At 50.3% G+C, this 24,177-nt stretch overlaps 2 protein-coding genes across 2 annotated transcripts in view; one reads left to right on the top strand and one right to left on the bottom strand.

Annotated features, from left to right (window-relative positions):
• Positions 1-1,251: 1,251 nt before the first annotated feature.
• On the bottom strand, positions 1,252-15,129 carry Chst13 (carbohydrate sulfotransferase 13). Its single transcript, XM_085840327.1, has 3 exons — positions 15,003-15,129; positions 8,551-8,633; positions 1,252-2,834 (listed from the first exon to the last, which is right to left on the bottom strand). Exons 1-3 carry the CDS (start codon positions 15,106-15,108, stop codon positions 1,995-1,997), a joined length of 1,029 nt encoding a protein of 342 aa, XP_085696453.1. The 5' UTR covers positions 15,109-15,129; the 3' UTR covers positions 1,252-1,994.
• A 7,829-nt stretch (positions 15,130-22,958) lies between these two features.
• Uroc1 (urocanate hydratase 1) overlaps positions 22,959-24,177 on the top strand; it is a 29,239-nt gene continuing 28,020 nt past the window's right edge. Inside the window, exon 1 of the mRNA XM_085840326.1 lies at positions 22,959-23,141. Coding sequence (XP_085696452.1) covers positions 23,016-23,141 — 126 coding nt within the window. The 5' untranslated portion in view covers positions 22,959-23,015. The remainder of the gene's footprint in view (positions 23,142-24,177) is intronic.

Genomic DNA, 24,177 nt, shown 5'->3' with positions numbered 1-24,177 from the left:
GTTCCTATGTCCAGCAGGAGCAAATGGGTACATATGGGTGAATATGACTAAGGAGGCAAGCCGCAGGGCCCTTCTGCACCCCACAGATGGGGTGTGGCTTTGCCTGCTCTGTCAGAGGCCTGAAGTTCTTTACCTGGATAGAAATCTGAGTGGATGAGGAGAAACCCTCCTGTGCTGGCAATCCCAACCATGAGTGCGTGAGGCCCAGGAGCTAGACTGGCAACTCAAACCCTCGGAGCCAGGGCCCTATTGCTCCAGGCTGTGGAATCCAGAAACTAGGGGCTCCCAAGCTCAGGTTGTGAAATCATTTAGCTGACCTTTAACCAGCAGTACTGTGTAATATCCAAAATAAATTCAAGAATACCCACGACCTTCCCCCTTTGAAAAAGACTTTCCAAACTGTACTAGCAGGCCAAGTACACAGCCAGATAAGCTGGATGACCAAACAAATATAGATACATAGTTTCAACAGTCAAAATGATTAAGCTTGCAGCTGCCAAAATGAGATTAACAATTCTCCTACCCTGCCCCACACTAAATTCTGATATAAACCAACCAATGTCTAAAAGGGTTCTTTGCTACACCAATTAAAATAAGCCAACTACCCTAAATCTGCCCCTTACAAAGGTATAAAAAGGGTGTTCTTTCTTTGTTCTGGGTCTCTCCTCTGGCCTGTGTGCTGAGAGGGGGGTCCCCAACATGTTGGATAAGTAAAATCCTCATGCGTTTTGCAACAATGGCGGTCTCTGTGGTCTTTATGAGTGAGGGTCTCTTGACAAACTTCAACAACTGCACAAGGCAGTTGTAACTCAAGCTTTTGGCAACAGTGAGCAGCAGCAACAGCAACAGACAGTAGACACAGGCCACAGCAGCAGACAATGTCTGTGACTGTCACAGCTTCTGAACAGGTACTGGGTGTCAGATTCCTCCGCTCCCCAGGGTTCCCAGCCATTTTTCTTCAGCCACTGCTCTTGGCCTTCTCTCTACCGTCCCTTGTCTCCTCTCTACAACTTCTGCTCCCTGTCATTCCTAGCTGCTCTCCAGAACTCCAGCTGCTCTCTTGCTGCCACCTTCGCCACCACCCGGGGGCTGCTGTAGAGGTGACCTAGGTTCCATGGTCACTTTGTTCTGCTTTGCCTGCCACCTTGCATTCCTGAGCCACTTACCAGCAAAGGAAACTGGTTCAGAGAGACAGAGATGCCTAACATCTGGCAGGTACATGGCTCATTGAAGCAGAGAAGCTCCCCAAAGTGAAAATGTAACAAAACGTATTTATTTTTTAAAAAAACAAACAAACAAACAACAACAAAAAAAAGTGAGCTGAAAAAGCTGCCACAGTATTGCATCTTGGCCTCTGCTGACACGGGGGAAGATCCAGCCTCTTGCAAGGCTGAGATCAAAGGTAGACCAGCCAGGTAGATGTGGAGTGGTACTGCTCACCATCCTGTGACTGCTGGGGTGGCAGGCAGCTCATGTTAACTCCTAAGCAGTAAATGCTGACAAGAGTGGCCATACCTCTTGTCCCGAAGCTGGCCAGGGCACAGTTTCTCTCCAGCCATGTGTGCCCTTGCCAGCCTGAGAGAAGAGGACATAGGGCTGGACCTTAGGCCACACTGAACCAAGCCATGACATTCTGTCTTGTAGCACCATGCCATGGACAGGTTCTACACAGACAAGACTGAGAAATGGCCTCTCACAACCAAACCAAAAAACTACAAACCTGGAGTCCTAGGAAGAAGCCTGACATCTGCAGAGGGGGAGGAAGAGAGGGGGAGGAAGAGACATGCATCAAACTAACAGCAGAAATGGCCTGACAAGTGTGTGGTCACCTAAAGCAACCTGTACCCTACCCAGTCCGAATGAGTGTGACCAGTGGCTAGACTCTTTGTCAGGCCCACTGGATAAGGTCTCCAATCCACACAACCAGGTTCGTTCCAGACCTCCTGGTGGCCTCCTGGTCACAGCAGCCACTGGCACTATTGCACCCAACACCCTTATTGCAGTCGCAGGTAGGAAGGGGCAGAGTAATTGAAGAGCAGAAAGTCCATCTTATAGAGGTTAAAGAGGCGACGCTGGTAGAAGGGGCTGATGTCCTGGAAAAGGCGCCGGGCCTGCTCACGCGTCAGGTCCTTCTCTGGCCTCAGCGGTGGAGCAGGGAAACGTAGCCCAGGCTCACCCACCAGGTCCAGCACGAAGGCGGCATCATCTGCTAGCGTCTCGAACTTGCCCACTACATCATAGCGCACTAGGCACGGATGGCACAGCGCATGTGCGCGCTCCCAGTGTTCGTTGAAGGGCTCATGACGGCGCGTGCGCGGGTCGAGCAAGTAGGCCAAGAACTCGGCGAAGCGCACGTCGTGGCCGCGGGCCAGCGCATCGGGCTGTGCGTGTGGTCGTAGGCGACGCACGATGCGTGTGCCATAGCGCCGCTGGAAGGCCGCGCTGTGCGGCCGCGCCAGCTTGTTGCGGTAGGCTGACGCCAGGCGCTCGAAGGGCTCCCGCACGAAGAGAAAGGTCAGGTAGTCGCGCAGCCGCCAGTTGACCTCAGCCGGCGTAAAGTCGGCCAGCGAGGGCAGCAGGCCAGGCGCATGCGCCTCGTGCGCAGGAATCGCGCTTGGATCCCCACGGCCGCGCAGCGCCAGCAGCACACGCTTCCAGTTGGTGCAGGCCACCTTGGGCACGTAGCAGTACAGCAGCCGGTGCGCGTCGTCCACCAGCACGTGCCGCAGGTCCTCCGGCTGCAGCAGGCGTTGGCGTCGGGTGTGGCGGCTGCAGGCCCGGCGGAGCAGCTCACGCCGCTGCTGGTGCACCTCGGCCATCGCGGAGCGCGGACCCTGCAGGCGACAAGCGATGGTGGTGTTAGAGTACAGCGGGTTCCAGGGCAGGAGGCTGCACAGAGGATATGCACCAAGGGACTCAGGCAGGGGATCCCTGATTGGGAACTGGAAACCCAGAAGTGGCATCAGTCTCTGCCTGGTCTGGAGGCAGAATCTGGCCCGAAATTAGGAGAAAATGACTCTAACTGCTGAGGCGGGAAGGATATGCGGAACCAGATAAGCTGGGTACTGTTGTGAACAATAGGATTGCAGAAAATGAGTTATTACAGGACTGGCTAAGCTGGAAAGAGAAGGATGGCCCAGGGGGCTCACGGCACATAACCGCAGACACACATAGACCATATCCACTGTGGGTTAATTTCTGCTGCCTCATGTGTCTTCCCTACCTCACCCACTCTAACAAGGACAACAGAAAGGCTGTGCCCTGGCTATCATTGGGGCATAGCTATCCCTTGGCAACAGCCATTCAGCTACTTGTATGATATTGAGCTTTTATGTGTGAGGTGGTTAAATAAATGTATTGATTCTGTATTAATAAATAGGCATGTTTCTTTGGACCTTGATTTATTTACCCCCAGCAAAGTTTCTTATTTTATGTGTATGGGTATTTTGTCTGCAGGTATATTTGTGTGCCACGTGCATTCAGTGCCCAGAAGAGGACACTGGATCCTCTGGAACTGGAATTACTAGTGGGGATGAGCCACCATAGGGGTGCTGGAATTTGAACCTGGGTTCTCTACAAGTGCTCTTAATCCCAATCCATCTCTGCAGCCCTCTACCAGCGAGTTGTAATCATAGTGCTTGGTCAGGAAGCTTGACTTTTTCCCAGCCCAGCTTTCCTCTGTGAGAAACCAAACTAAACCAACCAAATAAACAAAAAAACAACCACCAGCATTAATCTGGCACTTCCTGTATACCAGACACAGTATAGCTCTATGAATTAAGTCCTAATAAGAGGACCATGGACATGATCCACTTAGCCTGCCCCAGCCATTTAAAAAAAACCAGGCTGTGTTTACAAAGTATCCATTCAAGTGTATTCTTCTTCAAATAGGTTCCTCATTAGCTCCTGCTGCCATTCCACCTGCATGGATATGAGCCGGAGGAGGTGTAACTACCTCCAGTGCAGAGCCCTGTTAAAGTCTACTAGTTACTCAAAGTGTTAATGATAATTGTACCACCCGTCTGCTGTTCATTTATTCAGAAAATAAAGACTTTGGGGAGTGAGTAATTTGGGTCCCAAGCAGCTGCCAGACTTCCCCTGGCTCTGCTGTGTAAAGGGATAGCAGGCAGATAGCCAAACTCCCCCTACACCAGCAGGGGCATCCTGAACACGCTACAGACACCTTGAGAAAACTGTACAAAGACCCTAGCTGCTTCCTCTGGCTCCTGAAGGCACAGCTTCAACCAGGGGTGGGGGAACTGTTTTTATTTTCCAGACTTTCGTTATTACAGAGCTGGAAACCCAGCAGCCATTTCTACCTGGGTCGCAGGGAGAGCAAATGTCTATTCTCATCTGTTCCTGTGCCCCAGGTCCTTAAATGTTCCCAATCCAAGCCTCTCTGCCTGTGGCATGCTAAAGAAACGAATGGCTGTTTGGTATCAGCTCCCCTTCTTGGGCTGTGTGAGCAGAAGGCTGACTGCTTCTCTGTAAGACCCTCTGCACTGTTCTGCTATTGCAGCATTGGGTCCTTCTCTGGAGGGTCTTTTCTTGCCTCCTTTCTGTATTGTGGGCTGAGATGGTAGCAGAGAGAGGGCAGGAGAGGCAGCTCAGAGGGGGAAGGGCAACTGCTGCACCTGAGCTGAAGGGCAAGGTTGCCAGTTGCCTGGCAGCTAAACATTAGGAAATGGCCAGGGCAGGAAGAAGGGCAAGGAAAGACCAGAGAGAGGGTGAAGAGCTGGGGTTGAAGAAGGAGAGAAGGATTAGTGCCAGAGATGGGGAAAGTGTGTCCTGCTTGCTAGAAAGTTATAGAAGGCTGCCAGGTCTTTAGGGCTCATTGTCTCAGACGTAAGCCTAAGCATTGTGATGTTAGCTCATGTGAAGGGTTAAGGAATTCTGACTCTGCACTGACATAGGAGCAGCAGTAGCACTAAAAACCCCATACTTCAGTATATAATATATATACTATACTATATAGGCTATATACTCAATATAGCCTATAGTCTATATACTATACTATATAGGCTATATACTCAATATAGCCTATAGTCTATATACTATAGTATATGGCCTGATAAGGACTATAACACCGTGGGATACCATTTTCTGCTGCTCCCTGCTGCCTACCCATAGCTCACAGCTGCCAAACAACTAAAAGCAAATGCACATAGAAACTTGTACATGAATGTTCATTATTCCTATTAGGAAAAAGTGAAAACAGCCTAAAAGTCCATCATCTGACAAATCAATAAATAGTATATGGTATATCCATAACAATATTAGTCAGCAATTATGAATGAATGTATGATAAATATGACAACACAGATTGACCTTGAGAGCATTATGCTGGGGGGAAGAAGCCAGGCCTAAAAGGTCAACCATTGTATGATTCCCACCCACCCCACCCCTTTTTTTCCTGACTACATTGTAAAATATGAAAACCACTAAATCAACCATATCAAAAGAGTACATTTATGTTGAGTTATTTCAGACTATTTTTCAGCTCAGAGGCCACAACAGAGGCAGAAATGGTGGAGCCCCAGCACCAGCACGAAATCATGGACACATGTGGCATGGGAGCATGTGGTGTGTGTCCACATGTCCACATGTGTTTCTGAAGCCCTTAAAAGAATTCTGCAGAAGTCTAGGATTAATTAAGAGTCTTGAACTTTGTGTTTTATGAGGGAGGGAAGAAAACAACATTTCAGAAAGGATGGGTGGAGGGGCACCTTTTCCCTCAACAGGTGACAGAGCCCAGAACCCACAGGCTGTGACAGGCATTAGAGCTGGAGGGAGAGGGATGGTGATGTCTTGAGGGGTCCTGTGTCAGTCATTCTGCATGAGTTAATTCAAAGGAGGGCTAAGCAGAGAGATGAACAAGCAGAGACACACAGCCTGAATGCCAGAAAGTGACATTTTAGAAGAGTTAAAATGTACATGCCTAGAACTTGCCTGGAAGCCCACACAAGGACTCACCCCCATCTGGAGAGGACCAGGGCCTGGATGAGGAGACTTGTGCTTCACTGAGGTTCCTTCTCACCATGCCAAGTTCAGCCACAGGGTCTGTGGGATCTTACCATGAGGAGTGGCTTTGGAAGCCTGGCTATACCCAGAGCCCCACAAGCCAGCTGGCCTCAACCTCCTTAGAGCCCAGCACATCCTTGTGGAGGAATGCCAGCCACTCCTTACCTCACCTCCCTCTTCATCAGTTGACCCACAGTGTTGGGAGCCATGCCTGACCTCAGAAGAACCAGCCATGCAGCCTTGTACTGTCACAGAAGACATGAGTGTAGGGTATGTGGCCTGGCTCTGAGCCGAGATGTGGGGAAGTTGGCTCCTGGGAAAGGCTGTTCCTTAGGATACAAAGCCACATGGCATGGGGCAGGAGGACCTAAATCTTTATCCACCCACCCCGTCCTGGAATCCTCTTTGGTGAGGATGGCAGTCATCTTGCAGTTGTGAGGCTACAAATCTGTAGCAGAAATAACACCCAGGATGACAGGGGACAGTGTGCCATTGCTGTCCCATGAGCTGCTGGCCTTTTTGTCAACAGTGTTACTGTTCTAAAACAGGCATCACTACCTCATGCAGATGCAAAACCCAGGCTGGGGAGAAGTGAGTTGCCTGAGGTCATGCCATTTTTGTGCAGAGGCTGGCTTTTAAACTTAGGGCCCCTGGGACTCCATGGTTGGTGCTACATCCTACATGACAGCCCTTGTTCCTCCCACTTAGCTTCCCAGCTGCCCAGCTGACTCAGGGTTTTATAAGCTCCATGACTTCTGCAGGGTCCTCAGCCCCTTGCTTCAGCCTCCCATCTATTGCTGCTATTTCTCCAGTGGCAATGTAGGTGGTCTCTAAGGATTGGACTTCAATCATTCCTGGATGCTGGGACTGTGAGGATCCGTCTGCCCCTCTGAAGGCTGCAGAGCTAGTGGAATCTGGGAACCCCTGAGAGTCTGTTCTCCCCCTCTCCTGATCAGTGTGCAGCCGTGGGTTATCCAGACAGCCTCTTTGGACCAAGACTTCCTTATCTGCAACCCTGGGGTGTGGCTAGGTTCAGCAAACATCCCTATGCACCCCCACCACTGCCCACAGAGCAGTCCAAGAGAATCTTCTGACCCTGCTGCTCCCGCTTAAAATCCTCCATGGCTCCCCATTGCCCTTGCCACAGTGTGGGCCCTGTGGCATGCTGCCTGCTTTCCAGGCACACTGCAGACAACCTCTCTGCCCACCTTGCTACCAGGCTGTTGGCCTGGCCGTTTCCTGTGGTGCTTGCTTTTCCTCTTCAAATCACAGTACAAGCCCCATTCTCAGAGAGCAGTCTCTCCCCATTTCTACCAGAATCCCCTTGGAGAATTCCTTGTAATCCCCACTACTCCCTCAGAGCACAATTAAGTTTCATGTAAGTGTATGAGCTGGTCAGACTATTCCTAACCTGGTTGTGCTATCTGCTCTGTGAGGGTAGGTCCAGCTGTTTGCCACTAAATCTCAGCACAAGCGAATGGCTTACATACAGTAGGTGCTCAATACATGCTATCTATGTGTTCCTTTGGCTGTGGGCCAGGGTCTCCTAGTGACATTCAGTTGGTCCTACTTGCATGATGTTAGGCTTCTTTTCTTTCTTTTCCTTCCTTCCTTTCTTCCTTCCTTCCTTTCTTTCTTTCTCTCTTTCTCTCTTCCTCTCTTTCTCTCTTTCTCTTTCTCTTTCTCTCTCTCTTTCTTTCTTTCTTTCTTTCTTTCTTTCTTTCTTTCTGGTGGCAATCAGAAGAAGTTGCTGCTAGTTTTGATAACAGACATTTTCCTGGGCTGGGGTGACATTGTGTGTAGATCCCTCTCCGTAGGAGGAGATGATAATAAATTCAGCTGATGCACACCACCTCTAGGGGAGCTGGTTTATCTATGGTATGCTGTACAGCCAAGTGGCTGAGCATCAAGGCTCCCAGATGTTAGGACTGTTTTGACTTAACTATATTGAAGCATGCTGGGTTCCTTGGGTGCCAACCCCATCCATCCTGAGCCAAAGAGTGTTTGTACTATGTGTGTGTGTGTGTGTGTGTGTGTGTGTGTGTGTGTGTGTGTGTGTGTGTGAAAGAGAGAGAGAGAGAGAGAGAGAGAGAGAGAGAGAGATGGCACGTCTGTGTGCAGTCCCAGTAGGGCCATTTGCTCCATCTGCTTGGAGATGGGGCCAGCTTCCTCTGAACATTCATTTGTTGTACCACATATTAAAATTTGGGAGCTTAATGACCATCTACTTAAATTCCTGGGACAGGCATAGGTTAATGAGCATTTGTTTCTTGCCCTGGAACAGGCATGGCTTTATGACCATCTGTTCACTGGTGCCCTGGGACAGGCATGGCAATGTGTTACCTCCCTGTATCTGCAATACATAGCATAGGACAATCACAGGCCTCAGTTGTGGTGGGAGAGATGATAAAGGGGAAAATTGGTCTTTCAGGCTGGACAGGAAGCCCTGAGGCCCATACTGGACAAAGCAGGTATCCAGGTTACTGTGGCCTCCTATCTAGGATATAAGAGGGCATTCCAGCCACTTACCTGGTCCAGGTCATGCAACAGCTGTAGGGGACTCTTCCTCACTCCACCAAACCAGCTGGAGCCCAGAGCTTTGTTTTCAAATGCTGAAGAGCATAAGGAGAGAGAGATCACTGCTAGCTCTAGACAAGGTGTGGTTTGGCAGCACACCTGGGACCTAGTTAACCCACTTAATGTAACTCCATTTTCTTCCAGTGTCTCCTTTTCCTCCTGGGTATTTGATAGGTGATTGTCACTGGTAGGGCATTGTCCTTGGGGTCATTCTCACCTCATGCCCTACACTCCACCACTGAAGTGTGGCAAGTACAGGGGACAAGAGGAAAGGAGCTACCTGCCCTGTGGAAAGAGCACCCAGCCCCATCTGTTTCTATTCACCCTGTCTCAGGCCCTGCTTCCTTAGGGTCCTGAGGATCTCACAGGCCTGATGGCTGTCCAGCCCCTAGGTCTGTGTTGTGAGCATCCAGAAAGGGCTGGCCGATGCCGCAGCCAGGTTGCAGGCTGTCAGAGTGAGGTCACCAGGCTTGATGAGGCACTGTGAAAGGCCCTGGAAGCCTATGAGTCCTTTTGACAGAACAACACCTTTATCATAGAATGAGCCTCCTGGAGAGGGGACAGTACTAATACAGCAACTGGCATCAGGGTTGCAACATGCAAGTCTCTCAACACCAGGGGAGAATGTGTTCTCACTATTCTCCAGGTTAGAGATATCACTCAAGGCCACCCATGAAGGGGTCTTCTTAGAGCCTCAGCAAGAACTACAGGGCCCTGGTTCCCTCTAGGTCTGTGGGCAGGGTTAGAGAGAGGTCTTGAAGGATCACATCAGAGCAATCTTACCCTCCAGACCTATGCAGAGGCTACTGTTCTAGAAACCACTCCTTGCCCAAGGCCTTTAGTTTTCTGGCCAGACCACAGCTGCCTAAGAGTGGGTTCCATAACAGATGCCAAGGGCCAGTGGGTGGAGGACAGACACCAGGGGTCCCAGAATAGCTGTGGTCACAGATTACAGGGCTAGGCTATCTCCACCCTACCAATGAAGAATCAAGGCACCAGGTCTGGTGGCAAGTTCAGGCAGACTATAGAAGGAATGGTGTGTGGGTGTGGGTGTGTGTATACATTGATCAGAAAGGGTTGCCCTTATAGTCCATGGGTCCACTAAGGACCACTGACACTAGCTCCAAATAAATCCCCAGCACCTTCACCCCCAGCCTTGCTTGACTTGCTCTCAGCTGTACTCCCTCCCCTCTGTCAAGACACACAAAACAGAATGGAGAGACAGCAGCTTTGTTTAGCCAGGGAGGAGCCAGGGCAGAACTAAGACTCCTCCTAACCCAGTGGTTCTCAGCCTGTGGGGGGTCAAACGGCCATTTCACAGGGGTTGCCTAAGACCATCTGTGCATCAGATATGCACATTATGGTTGATAGCAGTTGCAAAATTACAGCTATGTAGTAATGAATATAATGTTATGGTTGGGGATCACCACAACATGAGGAACTGTATTAAAGGGTCACAGCATGAGAAAAGTTGAGAAGCACTGGTTAGGGCCTAACCCCAAGCAGCTGAGCAGCAGCAGGGAAGCTAAAAACCACCCCACCTTCGAGAGGAGAGAGAGAAGGGGAAGGAACAGAGGAAGGACTGGAGTGCCAATAAAGGAGATAGATGGGAACAGCCTTGGCATGCAGCAGAGAAAGCGTAGTGTGGAGGCAGAGAGCCTGGGAGCAACTGTGCTTTGGAAGGACACCAGAGCAGGCCTATGGGATGGGAAGCAGGCCTGGGACAAGCAGGAATATGCTGACTGTCCAGGCAGGCTGCTTTCCTTGGCCCAAGACACCAACAGGAGAAGCACCAGAACTTCTGGTGCCCAGCCTTACATGGACTCAGTGCCTACGCAGATGGAAGGAAATCCTGGATAAGGTTCCATGGGCCACAGCAGAGGGATTACTGATGCTCCTGTGGCAGCACATGGTGCGACTGTTGTTGTCTGGGGCAGGTGACACTGGACACTGTGGCATTGTGCTGCGTGACACTGACCTATGTTCTCCTGTTGAATGGACACTCACTTTCCCAGTTGTTAGATAGGGCAACTGACAGTCAAGAGGCCAAACCACTCAAGGCTGACTGGGTCCAAAGAAAGGGTACATCTCAGATTCCAGGGTCTGCACTGCTAAAGACGGGCTTCCCCTTTCGGACTCCTGCTCATCATCCACAGGGCCCCCAAGCTCTGCTTTACTAAGGAGGAAGTGCTAGCCATGGTGGGGAGGGGCAGGACACACAAGGTCACAGAGGGTGAGTGACCGCAGGACACACCCTTGTGCTGAAACCCCCTAGAAAACTCCAAGAAAGCTGACCTCAGTCAGTCCTCAGCCTGCACTTCCAGTAAGGAGCCCCATACCCCAGGCAGGGGAGGGCAGGTTGCTTTGGGGGATGGGGCATGGGTGGGTGAGTCTAGCCCAGGGCACATTGCAACAGCCACATCTTGGTTAATAAGTTCTCACTGCCCTGTTGCAAGACAAACCAACAGAAACACCAGCAGGAGCTAGGTCAGAGCCTCAGGTATGCTGGCCCCACTCAGAACCCCCAAAAGGGCTTTTGGGGAGACCTGCCATTCAGTGTCCTGGGCATCCTTTCCTGTGGTTACCCTGAAGGGAGAGTGGAACATATTACACAAGCTTTTCACAGGAAGAAAGGCCAATCTGCCTCTTTCCGGTTATCTTTATTCACAGACTTTGACAAGCCAGCTGCTGTGATAGAATCCCTATCTGACCAGCCATCACCAGATCCACATTACACCAGCCCAGCATTGCGCATCACCCACAGGCCTCCTACTCCTCCAATGGGCATATGTCCACATGGGTTCAAACCCCTTTCTTAGTGCTTACTGTTCTCTGTCCTAATTTGCTTTCAGTTGCTGTGATAAAGTACCATGACCAAAAGCCATGTGGGGAGGAAAAGGTTTATTTCATCACAGGACGCAGTCCATCAGTGGGGAAAGTCACTCAAGGCAGGCAACTAGGGTAAGCGACTAAAGCAGAGACCATGGGGGGGCACTGTTTACTGGTTTGCTCAGCATCCTTTTTTATACAAAAAGGATCCTTTTTTATGCACCAGGCCCACCTGCCCAGGTGTGGCACTGCCCACAATGGCCTGAGCTCTCCAACAGCAGTCATTAATCACAAAAATGTCCCTACAGACTTGCCTACAGGCCAATCTGATGGAGACATGGTCTCAACTGAGGTTTTCTCTTCCCAGATGACCACGAGCTTGTGTCAAGTTTATAACAACAACAAGTAACCAGCCCATTCAGTTTCCCATCTAGTCAACTTCTGAGCTTCTTTTCAAAGTCTGTCCCAAATATCTTTGCTTTGTATAATAGAAAAAAATAAGCCCAAATCATCATTCCAGGGAAGGATGGCAACAGAGCAAACAGACCCTAGGGGCAGCAGTGGAGCTGCCACAGAGACCCTATGGTGAGGCTGCGGTGCAGAGCAGCTGTCCCATCTCCCCCAGTGTGCTCCCTCCCCTGACTCTGAGCTCTAGGACTCAAATCCTGACCTAAAAATTCTTGACTTAAGAAAGTGGCTTCTTTTCCCTTGATGACATGTGCCTCCCTGCTCCTACTGGAACTGACTGACCTGCCAGAGACCGTTTCTCCAAGGACTCTGAGTTCCTGAGCTCTGGAGTCCAGCTGGGCCTGGTGGGTCTCTTGGGAGCTCTATCGCAGCAGCCACACCCCCTCCTTTTGCTAACCAGTCTGGCATTTAAGCCAAGGGGCTCTAAGACTCCTGTGCTCTCCCACTTGACAGATCAGATCACCCCAAACCCCAAACCCCTCAGGGCATGTCTAAGAGCAGATGGCATGAGACCTGTGGTTTTAGTGTCAAAATGCAACTCTTCGAGGCGAGACATATGTAAGTTCTCCAGCTCCCATACAGAGACTATGTGGCCACAGGCTCAGCAAACATAGAGCTGTGCACGTCTGTGCAGCAGGGAAGCCCAGACAGACAAAGGAGCAAGGGGGCCCATACTAGTGACAGAGGTGTCTAGGGCAGCTGTCCCATTCCACCATAGTGACCCTAGGCTGAGTCAGTGCCGGTAGCAGATCCTGGGCAGGGAGACTAGAATGGACTCCCCACTAGAAAGAGACCAATGAGATCCCTGGAGCAGCTGGAACCCAGACATAACCTGTAACCCCTCAGTGTTCCATTTGCCCAGCAGATGGTGGCAGTGACACCTCATTCCCAGGAGCAGGAAGGGACAAGGCCTGTCTTAGACTTTCAGCTGAGGTATGACATTGGGATTCTCCTGGGCCCTGAGCTCTCCTTGACCCACAAATCTTTCCCATGATCCCCTTATGGCTGAGACTTGACTGCAAAAACAGAGGCATGTCCCCTTGAGGCCTGGCACAGTGAGATCCTACCCCTGCTGCAAGACCAGACCTTCCCGCTGTCTCCCAGCCAGCGCCTACCATAAGCACACATTTCTCCCTGCAAGGTGGGTGGAGAGCTAGCTCTAGATGAACTTGGGCTCTTGCTGGCCCAAGACTGCCTGAAAAGTTGGGTGGCCGGAAACCTACTACTGAGGAGTGTGAACATCTAGAGAAGCAGCTCTCACCCTTCCTAATGCTGAGACCCTTTAATACAGTTCCCCACGTTGTGGTGATCCAACCATAAAATTATTTTCACTGCTACTTCATAACTGTAATCTTGCTGCTGTTATAAATTGTAATGCAAATATCTGTGTTTTCCAACGATCTTAGGATACCCCTACGAAAGGGGTGGTTCAACTCCCAAATAGGTCACCACCCACAAGTTGAGAACTTCAGATCTAGAGACTGGGAGGTGAGGGGTGGAAACTGGGAAAGCTCAAGAGACCCATCTCAGACCAGAGGGAATGAAGCTAGGGTCAGTGGGGACTTCCCAGGGAAGACAGCATGAGACCAGCCTGGGGATGACAGGAGTAAATATCAACCCTACCCGAGCGAAGCTGGTAAGGGGAGAGCACGCAGCCCCTTCTCTAACCATGCTTGCACTTTCCCTCCCCTGCTCCCGTTCACACCCCTTCCCCCTAGCTTCCCTTGGAGAGGAGGGGGTCCAGGGCTACGGTTGCTTTTCTTCCCAAACCTGGCTGGAGGAGGTGGCAGGAGAGATGTGTCCCGAAAGGCATGAAGACATCCTCATGGCCACCCAGACACATGCCTCTCTGCAGACACACCCCAGTGCCAGACTATCCACTCATACCCCAAAACAGTGTTTGGGCCCTGAGGGACCTGAGCCGTTGTGGCCCAGGACTGGGTAAACATTTGTCTACAATGAATGACAGGGTAGACAGAGACTGTGACATCAGCAGACACTGCGACCACACCCAGACCGGGCCAAGGGACATCTTAGACATGAGAAAGCACCTATACAGGAGTAGCCATTCACCTACCGGTCTTCAGTAAAGAGAAGGCTCCCTTGGGGGGGGGGGGCTTGCAGGGGTGCCCTGGCACAGTCACTTACATCTGGTTACACAGAGTTTGTTAATTGGCAGAGTGAGTAGACACAGGCGTGGTGACTACTCCTGAGGCCTTCCCAGTTCTGTTCACCTGGCATCCTTCCCAGGGGTCCCTAAGGATGAAGCCAGTGTGATGAACGGGCTGGGGGCCAAGCACTGTCTACTGTAACATTCAAACTCACCCTCCCAAAATCCCTGTAAGTGTGGAGTCAGCACCTATTCCATAGATGAGACTGTTAAGGCCCTGGGAGGGCACAGATAGTAGGTTCAGCTTGCTGAGTGACCTCCAACCTACAAGCCTGCTGGTCATTGAGGTCCTCCATGGATCAGTACCATTCTGAAAACAATTTTCCCTTGTCCTGAGTCACTCTCAGCTAATGGCCCTGTCCACCCTTGAGTAAGAACCTGTCTGGAAGTGAGCAGACCCCATACACACAGACTAAAGACGGACAAACCGTCAGAAAAGTAGCCCACTGCCCAGGTACCTCTAAGCCACTCCACACCTGACCTCTGCCCTCAGCTTAGTCTGTAAAGTGAGTTATCTGCCAGAGGATCAGAGGAGACCTAGGCTCATTCAGAGTGAAACTGACCACATGCCTGGTGGAAACTGGTACCCCCCCCCCCAGGCCGGCATAGACCTGTGCAGTTCCTCTGTGGATGTATAGACTCAGCAGGATCTCAGATTAAGACAGGCATCCCTGCCAGAGGGCAAACTGACTTCTCAAGGCTCAGAGAGTGGGGCAAATGTAACCAACGCATCTCTAGATTGACCAAAAGTTCCCACCAGCAGCTCTACAGGGAGTCAGACAATGGTCATCTCACCAGCGACAAGAAAAGACGTTCCCTGCGGGAATGGAAGGCACCTGTCTTCCACTGGTGATGTCCCAGCCAAAACAACAGGCAGGTGCCAGGTGGCTCCAGAAGGCTGAGGAAGCAACGAAGAGCCCCGAGCCCGCGCACTCACCGGGACGCAGGGCGCACAGGAGCAGGAGCGCAGCACCCAGACTTGCCACCACCGGCAAGGGCCGCCGGCAACAGGAGCGCCTTCCCATGCTGTGCCTGGCGCGCATGGCAGGGAACAGTCTTCTGGTGCGTTCTCCTACTGCGCGGCGGAGGTCCAGGACACGCCCAGTTCTGCCCTTAGTTTAGGGCCCGCCCAGAAGTAGCGTCCAGTGCTCCAGGCTAGAGATAGACGTGCCTGACTGACTTAATGGGTAAAGCTGTAATACAAGCCATTGAAAAGCAGTATCTATCCCTGTTACTAGTCATTAAGTCAGGATTCCCTACTTTACACTGATGGGAATTGGTAGTGGAGAAACTCTCAGGTACTGGTGCCTCAGGCCTAAGTGCTCTACTGGCCGAGCTAGAGGCTGCAGCTGAGGTCCTGGGAGCCAAAGCTTTGGTCAGAAACGGACTCCAGAGGCTCAGGTTGGACACTCATTGCCCTAGGCTTTAACCTAGTACAGGGCAGCTATTGGAAGCCTAGGCATGACAGCTCTGGTCCCCAAGCTTTCGAACTCTTGACCCTCAGTGCTGGCAAATGTCACAGCTTGCAAGTCCAAGGGTCCTGGGACCCCCTACCATTAATGCTCAGTAGCTTCTCCTCCCAGCCTGCCTTCTCCAGTCTTAACCCTTGGCAATGTCTTGTCTCTTCTTTACTTCCCCTGGCTTTGCCTATGAAGCTTCTGCTCTCACAGCAGCCCCTCAGTTCCCTCTCTGGGGAAGACCACTTTGGAGAAACTCTCCACGTGGACCACACAAGTGATCACAAGCTGATTCTGAATGAAAGTGTGTGCACCAGTCAGGGCATGGCCCTTCCTGAAAACTAAGGACTGGATTTGCATCAGTCATAATGCAGGGAGCCAGGAAAAAGACTCCCCCTCATTGTGAGTAAAAATGCCCCAGAGTCATGTTAATTTCCCCAAGGCTGATAATGGGCAAGAAGTCCTGCATCCTGCACAAACTGTTTGAAACAGCGGTGACTGAGACCACGAGTCGGGAGCTTCGAGATCCAGCAGCTGAAATCAGAAACGCAGCTTCCCAAGGTGCTCAAGGAGAGTTCAAAGCAGCCAGAAACCATGAGGACAGTAGTAAGGTTAGGTAAAGCTGAAAGACTCACCGCCAAGGAAGGCTCTAAGTGTCAGGATCACAAATCTTCCAGGACCCAGCAACTTAGCTTATGTAAAGGAAAAAAATAGCCTGTGGTTTAAACTCAGCTCTTGGGAGGCAGAGACAGGCCAATCTCTGTGAGTTTGAGGACAGCCTAATCTACAAATCCAGGACTCTTAAACAGAAAAACCCTGTCTCGAGAAAAAAATCAATCAACCAACCAATAAAAAGTAAAAGATAATGTTGAAGGCGTACTTTGTAATAGAGGCCTCTTTATAGTTGTCTCCACAGTGCCTGACCCCTGCCCAGTGTCTCAGGAGCCCACAGTGACTTTTCAGATAGGAAGGGTGGTGGTCTGCACCACAGTGCAGGACAGCAGCCCGAGGTGTGTGGGGCAGAGAATAAGTGAGGGAACCCATCTCTGGCCTGGTGCTACAGTTTGCTCTAGGTGCCATCACCCACTCAAGACCCAGTCAAGTAGAGAAATGGAAAGAGCAGGCCTTATACAACATTTCTTAATGGCAGGGCCAAATGGCTAGGCTGAACACAAGCCCAAGGGACCTGTGGATGTCAGTCCTTCCCCCATCCCAGGATCAGTTATAAATGTTTCTTCCTTCCCCCAAGCGCACACTGTAGCATGCTTTCTTATGTGTCAAGTCCCATTTGAATCCCAGTTCATGCAGGCCTTGTCCAGCCTGGAGGAGAAGTGAGAGATCTCAGGCATGTCTTCCCGGGCACTAGATCTGTTGTACCTGGTCATGTCACCCACAGCTGCTGCAGGCACAGGCACTCAGAGCTTATTTCAGACAGGGGGGTTGCATTGTAGAGAGACACCAGAGTGAAGTCCACCCTTTGACAGATAAAGAAAGGGCTGGGAGTGTGGCTTAGTGTTAGAGGACGTTCCTGAGCCATGAAGCCCTTGCTTACGTCCTGGTGCCACAAAATAAAAATAAATAGAAGAGAAAGACATCCAGTGAGCACTGTGAGCTGCAGACTGCACCTGATCTCAGGGTCTTGCTGCCCTGATGCCAGCCTCATAGAGAACCCAAACAAGCAGCTGGCCCTGTGTGCACAGGAAGGGCATGGCTGATCCAACATTTAGCCTTGCGTGTGTGGGATGAGGTGCTGCACCCAACACTAGCATCTTACCTGCCATCTGTACTCTATTTCCCTGTACAATGGCGGTAATATTAAACCTCACTTTGTTGTGGAGGCTAAATGAGGAGCAGAGACACTTGAACAGCCTCAGGTGTGGCAAGCGCCGTGTAAGGACTTGATATTAGTATTCAATAATCCTAATTGGTTCCTCTTATAGCAATGATCTATTATCAATTAATGAAGACTATGAAACAAATAACATTTATACATTTAGCTTCAAATAGCAACAATGGTTCTACCTCCTTTCTGGATGGGAACCCAGCTCACACTAAAACCACATCCTTCTGAGGATGCTTCATCCTTGAGGAATGTCTGCTTCCTTTCAGCCCAGCCCAGAACCCGAGGATGCTAGATAACCCACAATACCTATCTGCCCCCCAAATCTCACCCAAACTCTCAGACCAGAACCTAGTCTTCCAATCTTCGGTGTGTTTTGGCCTTCTACGCTGCCACCTGGTGACCAAAATTGAGAATAGCTCAGTCCACTATTGTCCTCAGAGATGGGCATCGGTGGAGACTACCAGAAAGATCAGAACCCATGTGCAGAAGCCTGCCTCCAAGCACAGGTAGCTCCCTGGAAAAGCTTCCTTTTGCCTGCTGCAAAGGCCCTCAGATGCGTGTCAATTATAGCTAAGTAGCAAATTGCCTTGAACTTTGGAAAAACACCACTTCAATGCTATGGCTCAAGATCCTAGGAAGGCTCCTGGTGGTATGCTTCCCCCAGAGATCCCATGCTGCTGCAGTCAGATGGTAACAAGATGGCCATCATCTTATCAGGTGGCCTGCCTTGATGGTATGTGACATACGTAACTATCTTTCTCAGGAGCCTGGAATCTTGGGGCCATTCCCAGAGAACATGGCTGTGTGACCTGTCTCTGACCTAATCACATTTCCCTTAGTTCCCTGGAGCCACTGAGGCTGTCCAGGTTCCAGTGACAGGTGAATCCCAGCCTCACACAAAGACATGCCTGAGAATTTGTAGATCTGATTTAACTCTGTCTCTGAATGTTAAAGAAGCAGTAAGGAACCATGAAGTTGGCCTGGCCTAGCTGCCTTGATAGGCATGTGTCTTCAGATTTTCAGGTTAGAGTCCATGACTCCTAGGGCACAATGTGCCTTCCAGTTCCTGAGAGACTGACACACTGCCTCAGGCAGTGCAGTATTCAGGCCTCTCTGCTTCAATGTATGTTCCCTCAGAAATCAAGGAAGCATGGACGCTTGACAGGACAGTTGGTCTTAGGTAGTAATATTGTGTACCCTGTATAGCTTGTAAATGTCATTGAATCCTAGCAACTTCAACTGTACTGATCCTGGCAATTGTCATTATGTTCTGCTTCTGATAAAGGTTTAAAAGGTCTGATTGCTCCCAATAAAATTGCCACAGTTTTGCTGTGGACACACACACACACACAGCAGCCTGATTTAATTCCTCATAGTGTATCAGATGACGTTGGCCTGGTAAGTGCGTGCAGGCACTTACAAAGGAGGCTCTGTGGTGAGTGCCAGTGGATGGACAAAGTGAGAGATGGTGCATCTCCAGGAGCCTACAGTGAGCATTTATTTCTAAACACACCAAAAATCTGACAGCTGAGATATCTGGATGCTGGCTGTGCCTCTCCTTTTCTGTGTTGGTCGGAAGGGGAGGGGCTAGCAAGAAGCCAAAACTGTCTCTGGAGATGGAGTCTTTAGTGCAGGTATCAATGAGAAAAATGCCAACATTTCATGTGGTGCTGATTGCATGTGGGGCATTGTTCAGGGCCCTTCAGATATGGACCTCATTCCATCCCCAGCTACACCTGTGAGGTATTAGTGTTGTTAAGGTCATCTATCCCTTGGTGTTCATGCCACTGGAACTGCAGATACCAGTCCCCAGGGTCACCTCCCTTACATGTTATAAAGTGGTGTGTAACCTGTGACGTCCTCCCCTTACCTTCTGTCATCCTTGGGTGCCATGTGAAACCTAACGCAATGCCATTGTTATGCATCTCTGGCAAGCCCATAGTCAGGATAAGCCTAGGTAAAGCTTTGTACAGTTCAGTTTCTTAAGAATTATCCTCAGATGGGGATCCTGAGGGCCATCCATCCTTTCCTTACAGAGAGGCCAGGAAACATACCCAGTGACACACAGCTAGTGAGCAGGGTAGTTGTGGTCCAAACACACTGCTGTGTTCAGCTTATGTGAATCTCTTACTCCATTAAAATGTTTACAGTTTGTTTTCTGACTAAATAACTTATTCTAGGGTAAGATTCACATGCAGTTGTGAGGAGGCATAGGTACTCCATGTGCTCATATGTCTCCCTAGTGGTGACATCTTGAACATTCCAGTCAGGGTGCTGAACTTGAGGTTGTCCACTACAATATAAAATCAGCTTCAGATGGTTACAAATATTTAAAAATTAGATTAGACAAAACAGTTGGGATTTTTGGTTTCTTCCTGAAAACAGAGCTCTATATAAGCATATTGTCATAGGTCTTTGTTACAGGGAGGGGAATCTGAACAGGGAACAGAGTCCAGCCAGGCACGATGCAATACCACCTAGGGAAGGCATGCTAGGACTGAGAGACAGTAGGTTGCTGCTCATGGGGGATTTCTGCCCCACCCCCCACCCCAAGGGCCAAGGGAATCGGGGTTTATCCAACTCTGCAGCCTTCTGCAGGACTTGGGAAGCCAGATGGGCTCTAGGTACCAGCCCCAGTAAGCAGAGAGAAGCATGTGTAGCCCCTGGAAGTGGGCCAGCAGTACTCAGGCTCACAGAAGGGAGGGCAGGGCAGAGGCTGAAGCTGCCAAGGGAGTCCTATTCATTCAGCCTGGACCCAGCCTGCAACAGTACCTGGTACAAGGCAGTGCTTAGACACCTTAGCCTATAAGAAAGATCAGGAGGTTAGATGACAGCCAGGAGACCTCCAGTTCAGAGGGAGAGGGGAGACGACTGAGGAGCCCAGCAGGAGGCACTAGGAACCTAGGGACCCCAGCATGAAAAAGACTTTTCTCGGTCTCAGGCTCTGCATAACACCATACACATAGGAATGAATGTGAGATTTTCTCCTGCAACATCCAGTTCCCAAGCAAACACCAACCTGGAACATATGCCCTACTCTAAAACACAGGCCTCAGTCTCCATAGCTGTTCCACTTTAGGGTTAGTCACAAGCAAGGGAGTGGCCTGTACTTGACTGAATGGTTATAAATGGGTGGGGGGGGGGGGGTCCTATAGCCCAGTCCACTCCTAAGGTTGTATTGATTTGTTTAAAACATCCTAGGACTAGGAGTTACAGAGACAACGTGTTGAGCACAGACTGAATGAATGACCATCCAGAGACTGCCCCACCTAGGGATCCATCCCATATACAATCACCAAACCCAGACACTATTGTGGATGCCAACAAGTGCTTGCTGACAGGAGCCTGATATAGCTGTCTCCTGAGAGACTCTGCCAGTGCCTGACAAATACAGAAATGGATGCTCTCAGCCATTCATTGGACTGAGCATAGGGTCCCCAATGAAGGAGCTAGAGGAAGTACCCAAGGAGCTGAAGGGGTTTGCAGACCCATAGGAGGAACAACAATATGAACTAACCAGTACCCCCAGAGCTCCCAGGGACTAAACCACCAACCAAAGACTACACATGGCTCCAGTCGCGTATGTAGCAGAGGAGAGCCTAGTTGGATATCAATGGGAGAAGAGGCCCTTGGTTCTGTGAAGGCTCTGTGCCCCAGAATAGGGGAATGCCAGGGCCAGGAAGCAGGAGTGAGTGGGTTGGTGAGCAGGAGGAGGGGTAGATAGGAAGAGGGGGTTTTCGGAGGGGAAACCAGGAAAGGGGTAACATTTGAAATGTAAATAAAGAAAATATCCAATAAAGTAAAAAAAAAAAAAAGAATTGGAAAGAGAGCTAGAGATAAATATGGAAGTGTTCAGTATAAGGAAAGGAAATAGGAAAATCTTGTATTCATATTATAATCTCAAAAATAAAAGAAGTAATAAACAGTAAGTTTACTTTAAAGTTACATGTAAAATATAATGTGTATGTATTTAAGTACCATTACTTAATATTTCCAATATATGTTACATATTGCTGTATTGTTTAAGTTAAATATTTCTGTATACACAAACTCATATTTAAGGTGAAAAGAAATGATATGCACTTTTATACTTTGCCAAAATTTTTAAAAAGGCACAATGTGAAAAAAAAAATTCTAGGACTGAAACTCAAGGGTAGATGGATGACTAGCATATCCCTGGCACCAAAAAAATAAAAATAAAAAATAAATTTAAAGAAAAAGGAAACCTAATCAGAAGCACACAAACTCGGGGTGGCATGTTACTTTATTCGCCCGTGTACCATGAAGGATTTGGGTGTCAGCTGAATAGAAGGCATTCAGGATGCGTTGTGAGAGTTGTGGACCCTTCTGGGCTTTGTGAGTGTTGTGGACCCTGTGGGCTTTTTGGTGTCCTGGGGGTCCCTTCATAGGAGCCCTGTGAATCCTTCTTTAGGGACTTTGTGGTACTCTTTACAGTGTCATGACTGGTGGCATCTGTCAATGGTGATTAACCCCACCTCCACCTCTCCCCTCCCTGAGATTCAGGAGTAGAAAGTTTCCCTGGAAAGCAAGTGACTTCTGGGGCTATCCAGGAGTCACAAGACCGGCTCCCAAGGATGCAAAAATACTCTCACCACAAGGCCACCTGGAATGCCCCCTGGTGTCCCCAGACGCAGGACTGCAGACAGAGACCGATCTGCTTTTCTAATTGTGCTATAGAACATCTTGTTAATGTCTTCACATCACTCCCGCATGTACACTGGACTCTTAAGCACAGATGCCATTTCAGTGGTGTCTCCATCCAAATGTGGGGTCCCAGGTCTCTAATCTGAACTTCACTCATGACCAGCTCCAGGACTTCAGAAAGTCTCCTTGACTCTCTGACCTCAGTTTCCTTTTCAGTGACATGGGACTGGAGTTCTGAGGGCCAGCGCAAGTGCCAGCCACCTCATGTGCTACTCTAAGTGACCAATGGTTCACCTTCCCACTCTGCCAAAGGCCGGGTGACATGACCTTTTCTGCAGATGGAGGAGTAGGTCACCACCCACCTGTGTACACAGGGACAGAGCAAAGGGCATGAAGTTGGCCAGGAGTGGACATTTACCAGGATCACTGGGACTCAATGGTGGACCTTTCCTGGCTAGGGGTGGGGGAAGTGACACCCAGTATTGGCCTTTGGTCCAAGGCCAGGATGTGGAGAAAGGCTTTTATGCAGAGCTGTTAATGATTAGAGGTTGCTGGGGGCATGGAAAGCTGTAACCACACCTACCTACCCCTTCCTGCTCAAGTGTCAGGGAAATGGAATACAAGGGACTTGCTTCTGTAGAGCTTGAGCCAGGTTCAATGTCACATGACTGCCCACCATCAATATTCCAACATTGCCACTTTTTAGACCCCCTCTATGATTGGTAAAAACCTCACCCTCAGAGCCTACCAGCACCCCAAACTCATACCCACCTAACTTGGGTATGCCCCCAAGGAGTTTCTCCTCTGGCAAGTGACACTCAGGCAACCTACCTATCAGGCAGTGATCCAAATGACCTGCCCCTTATGCCCTCTCTGGACCCAATGAGGGGCTGGAGGAGGTGGCCCCGGGGCTGTCCCCACCCTGCTTGCCCCTGACTACCCAGTCAGTCACTTCATACTTGCCTCCACCTCAGCTTCTGCAGACATGTCCAGCCTCCAGGAACTGTGCTCTGGTCTGCCCCTACGACCCCTTCCTGAGAACCGGGGTCGCTGGGCCGGGGTGCCACATGCTCCGGTTAGAACTCCCGACCTCAGCCCTGAAGAAGAGCAGGTAACAACTGCTACCCAGTCCTCTGGGGCTCTGGGGCCCTTTGGTACATTTTAGGTGGCCACGGTGGCTGGATACCCCTCTTTCTTTATACATATTAGCTGTCCCTGTCCCTACCAGCTCCCAGAGAAGGGTGAGGGGGTGTGCCAGCATCTATCACCTGATATTCTTCAGGTGAAGCCACACCTTAAGACTCGGAATTGGGGCTCCCACTTCCAGATGAGGACAATGGGGCTCAAGGTCACCCAAACAGTCTGCGGTGGTGGTGCTGCGGCCACCTCTGGTGAGGAACAGGAAGAGGCAGGGTGTGAAGTGGCCCTAGCTCAGCACCTTCGCATGAACCTTGTCCAGCTCCAAACACTGAGTGACCCTTGTGTCCTCTGCAACAGTTTTTCTTTGCCCCTCCCTCAAAACCTCCCGTTGACTTCAGCTGTGCAGCTGTGTCCATTAAGGACACAGGAGGGATGACAGTTCAGGTAGCCCTCACCTGGTGGCTCCCTTTGCAGAAGGGATTTAGTCCAAGGAGCTTTCCAAGCTGCCAGACTGAAGCAAGTCCCTGAGCCATGGGAGGCTGCTTTTCTGAAAGACACTGAAGTACAAAGGCTAAATAAAATGCCCTACTACCACCCTCACCCACAGACTGCTCTTCTGGGGAACCCCACTCCTGGGCTTTTCCAGAGCTGCCCACAGTCAGGGAGCATGTTTCAGAGCTGCTGGGGTAGGACCCTGGTGGACAGGAGCCAGGAATGAGAGCAAACAAAGAAATGAACTGAGGGTCCTAGAAAATGGGGTAGCACCAGGCAAGACAGGGCTGGTGCTGGAGAGGAGCAAAGGGTAGAAGGATTGGGGCGGGGTGGTCACCTCGTCTTTTCACTTGACCTGTCTGTTCTGCTGAGCTCATGTCTCTGCTGTGGTTAATGTTCTTCCTCCTTGGCACCAGTGCCTTGAGTAGCCACAAGAGCTGGGAAGGCTCTGTTGCTCCAAGGGCCTCTGCTGACACCCCTGTGGCTGGGTAATGGTGATTAACCTCCACGGTGTT

This window comes from Mus caroli, unplaced genomic scaffold (genome assembly GCF_978045245.1).
Source record: "Mus caroli unplaced genomic scaffold, Mus_caroli_1 scaffold_7, whole genome shotgun sequence".
Lineage (NCBI taxonomy): Eukaryota > Metazoa > Chordata > Mammalia > Rodentia > Muridae > Mus > Mus caroli.
This window is presented reverse-complemented; position numbering and strand designations above follow the sequence as displayed.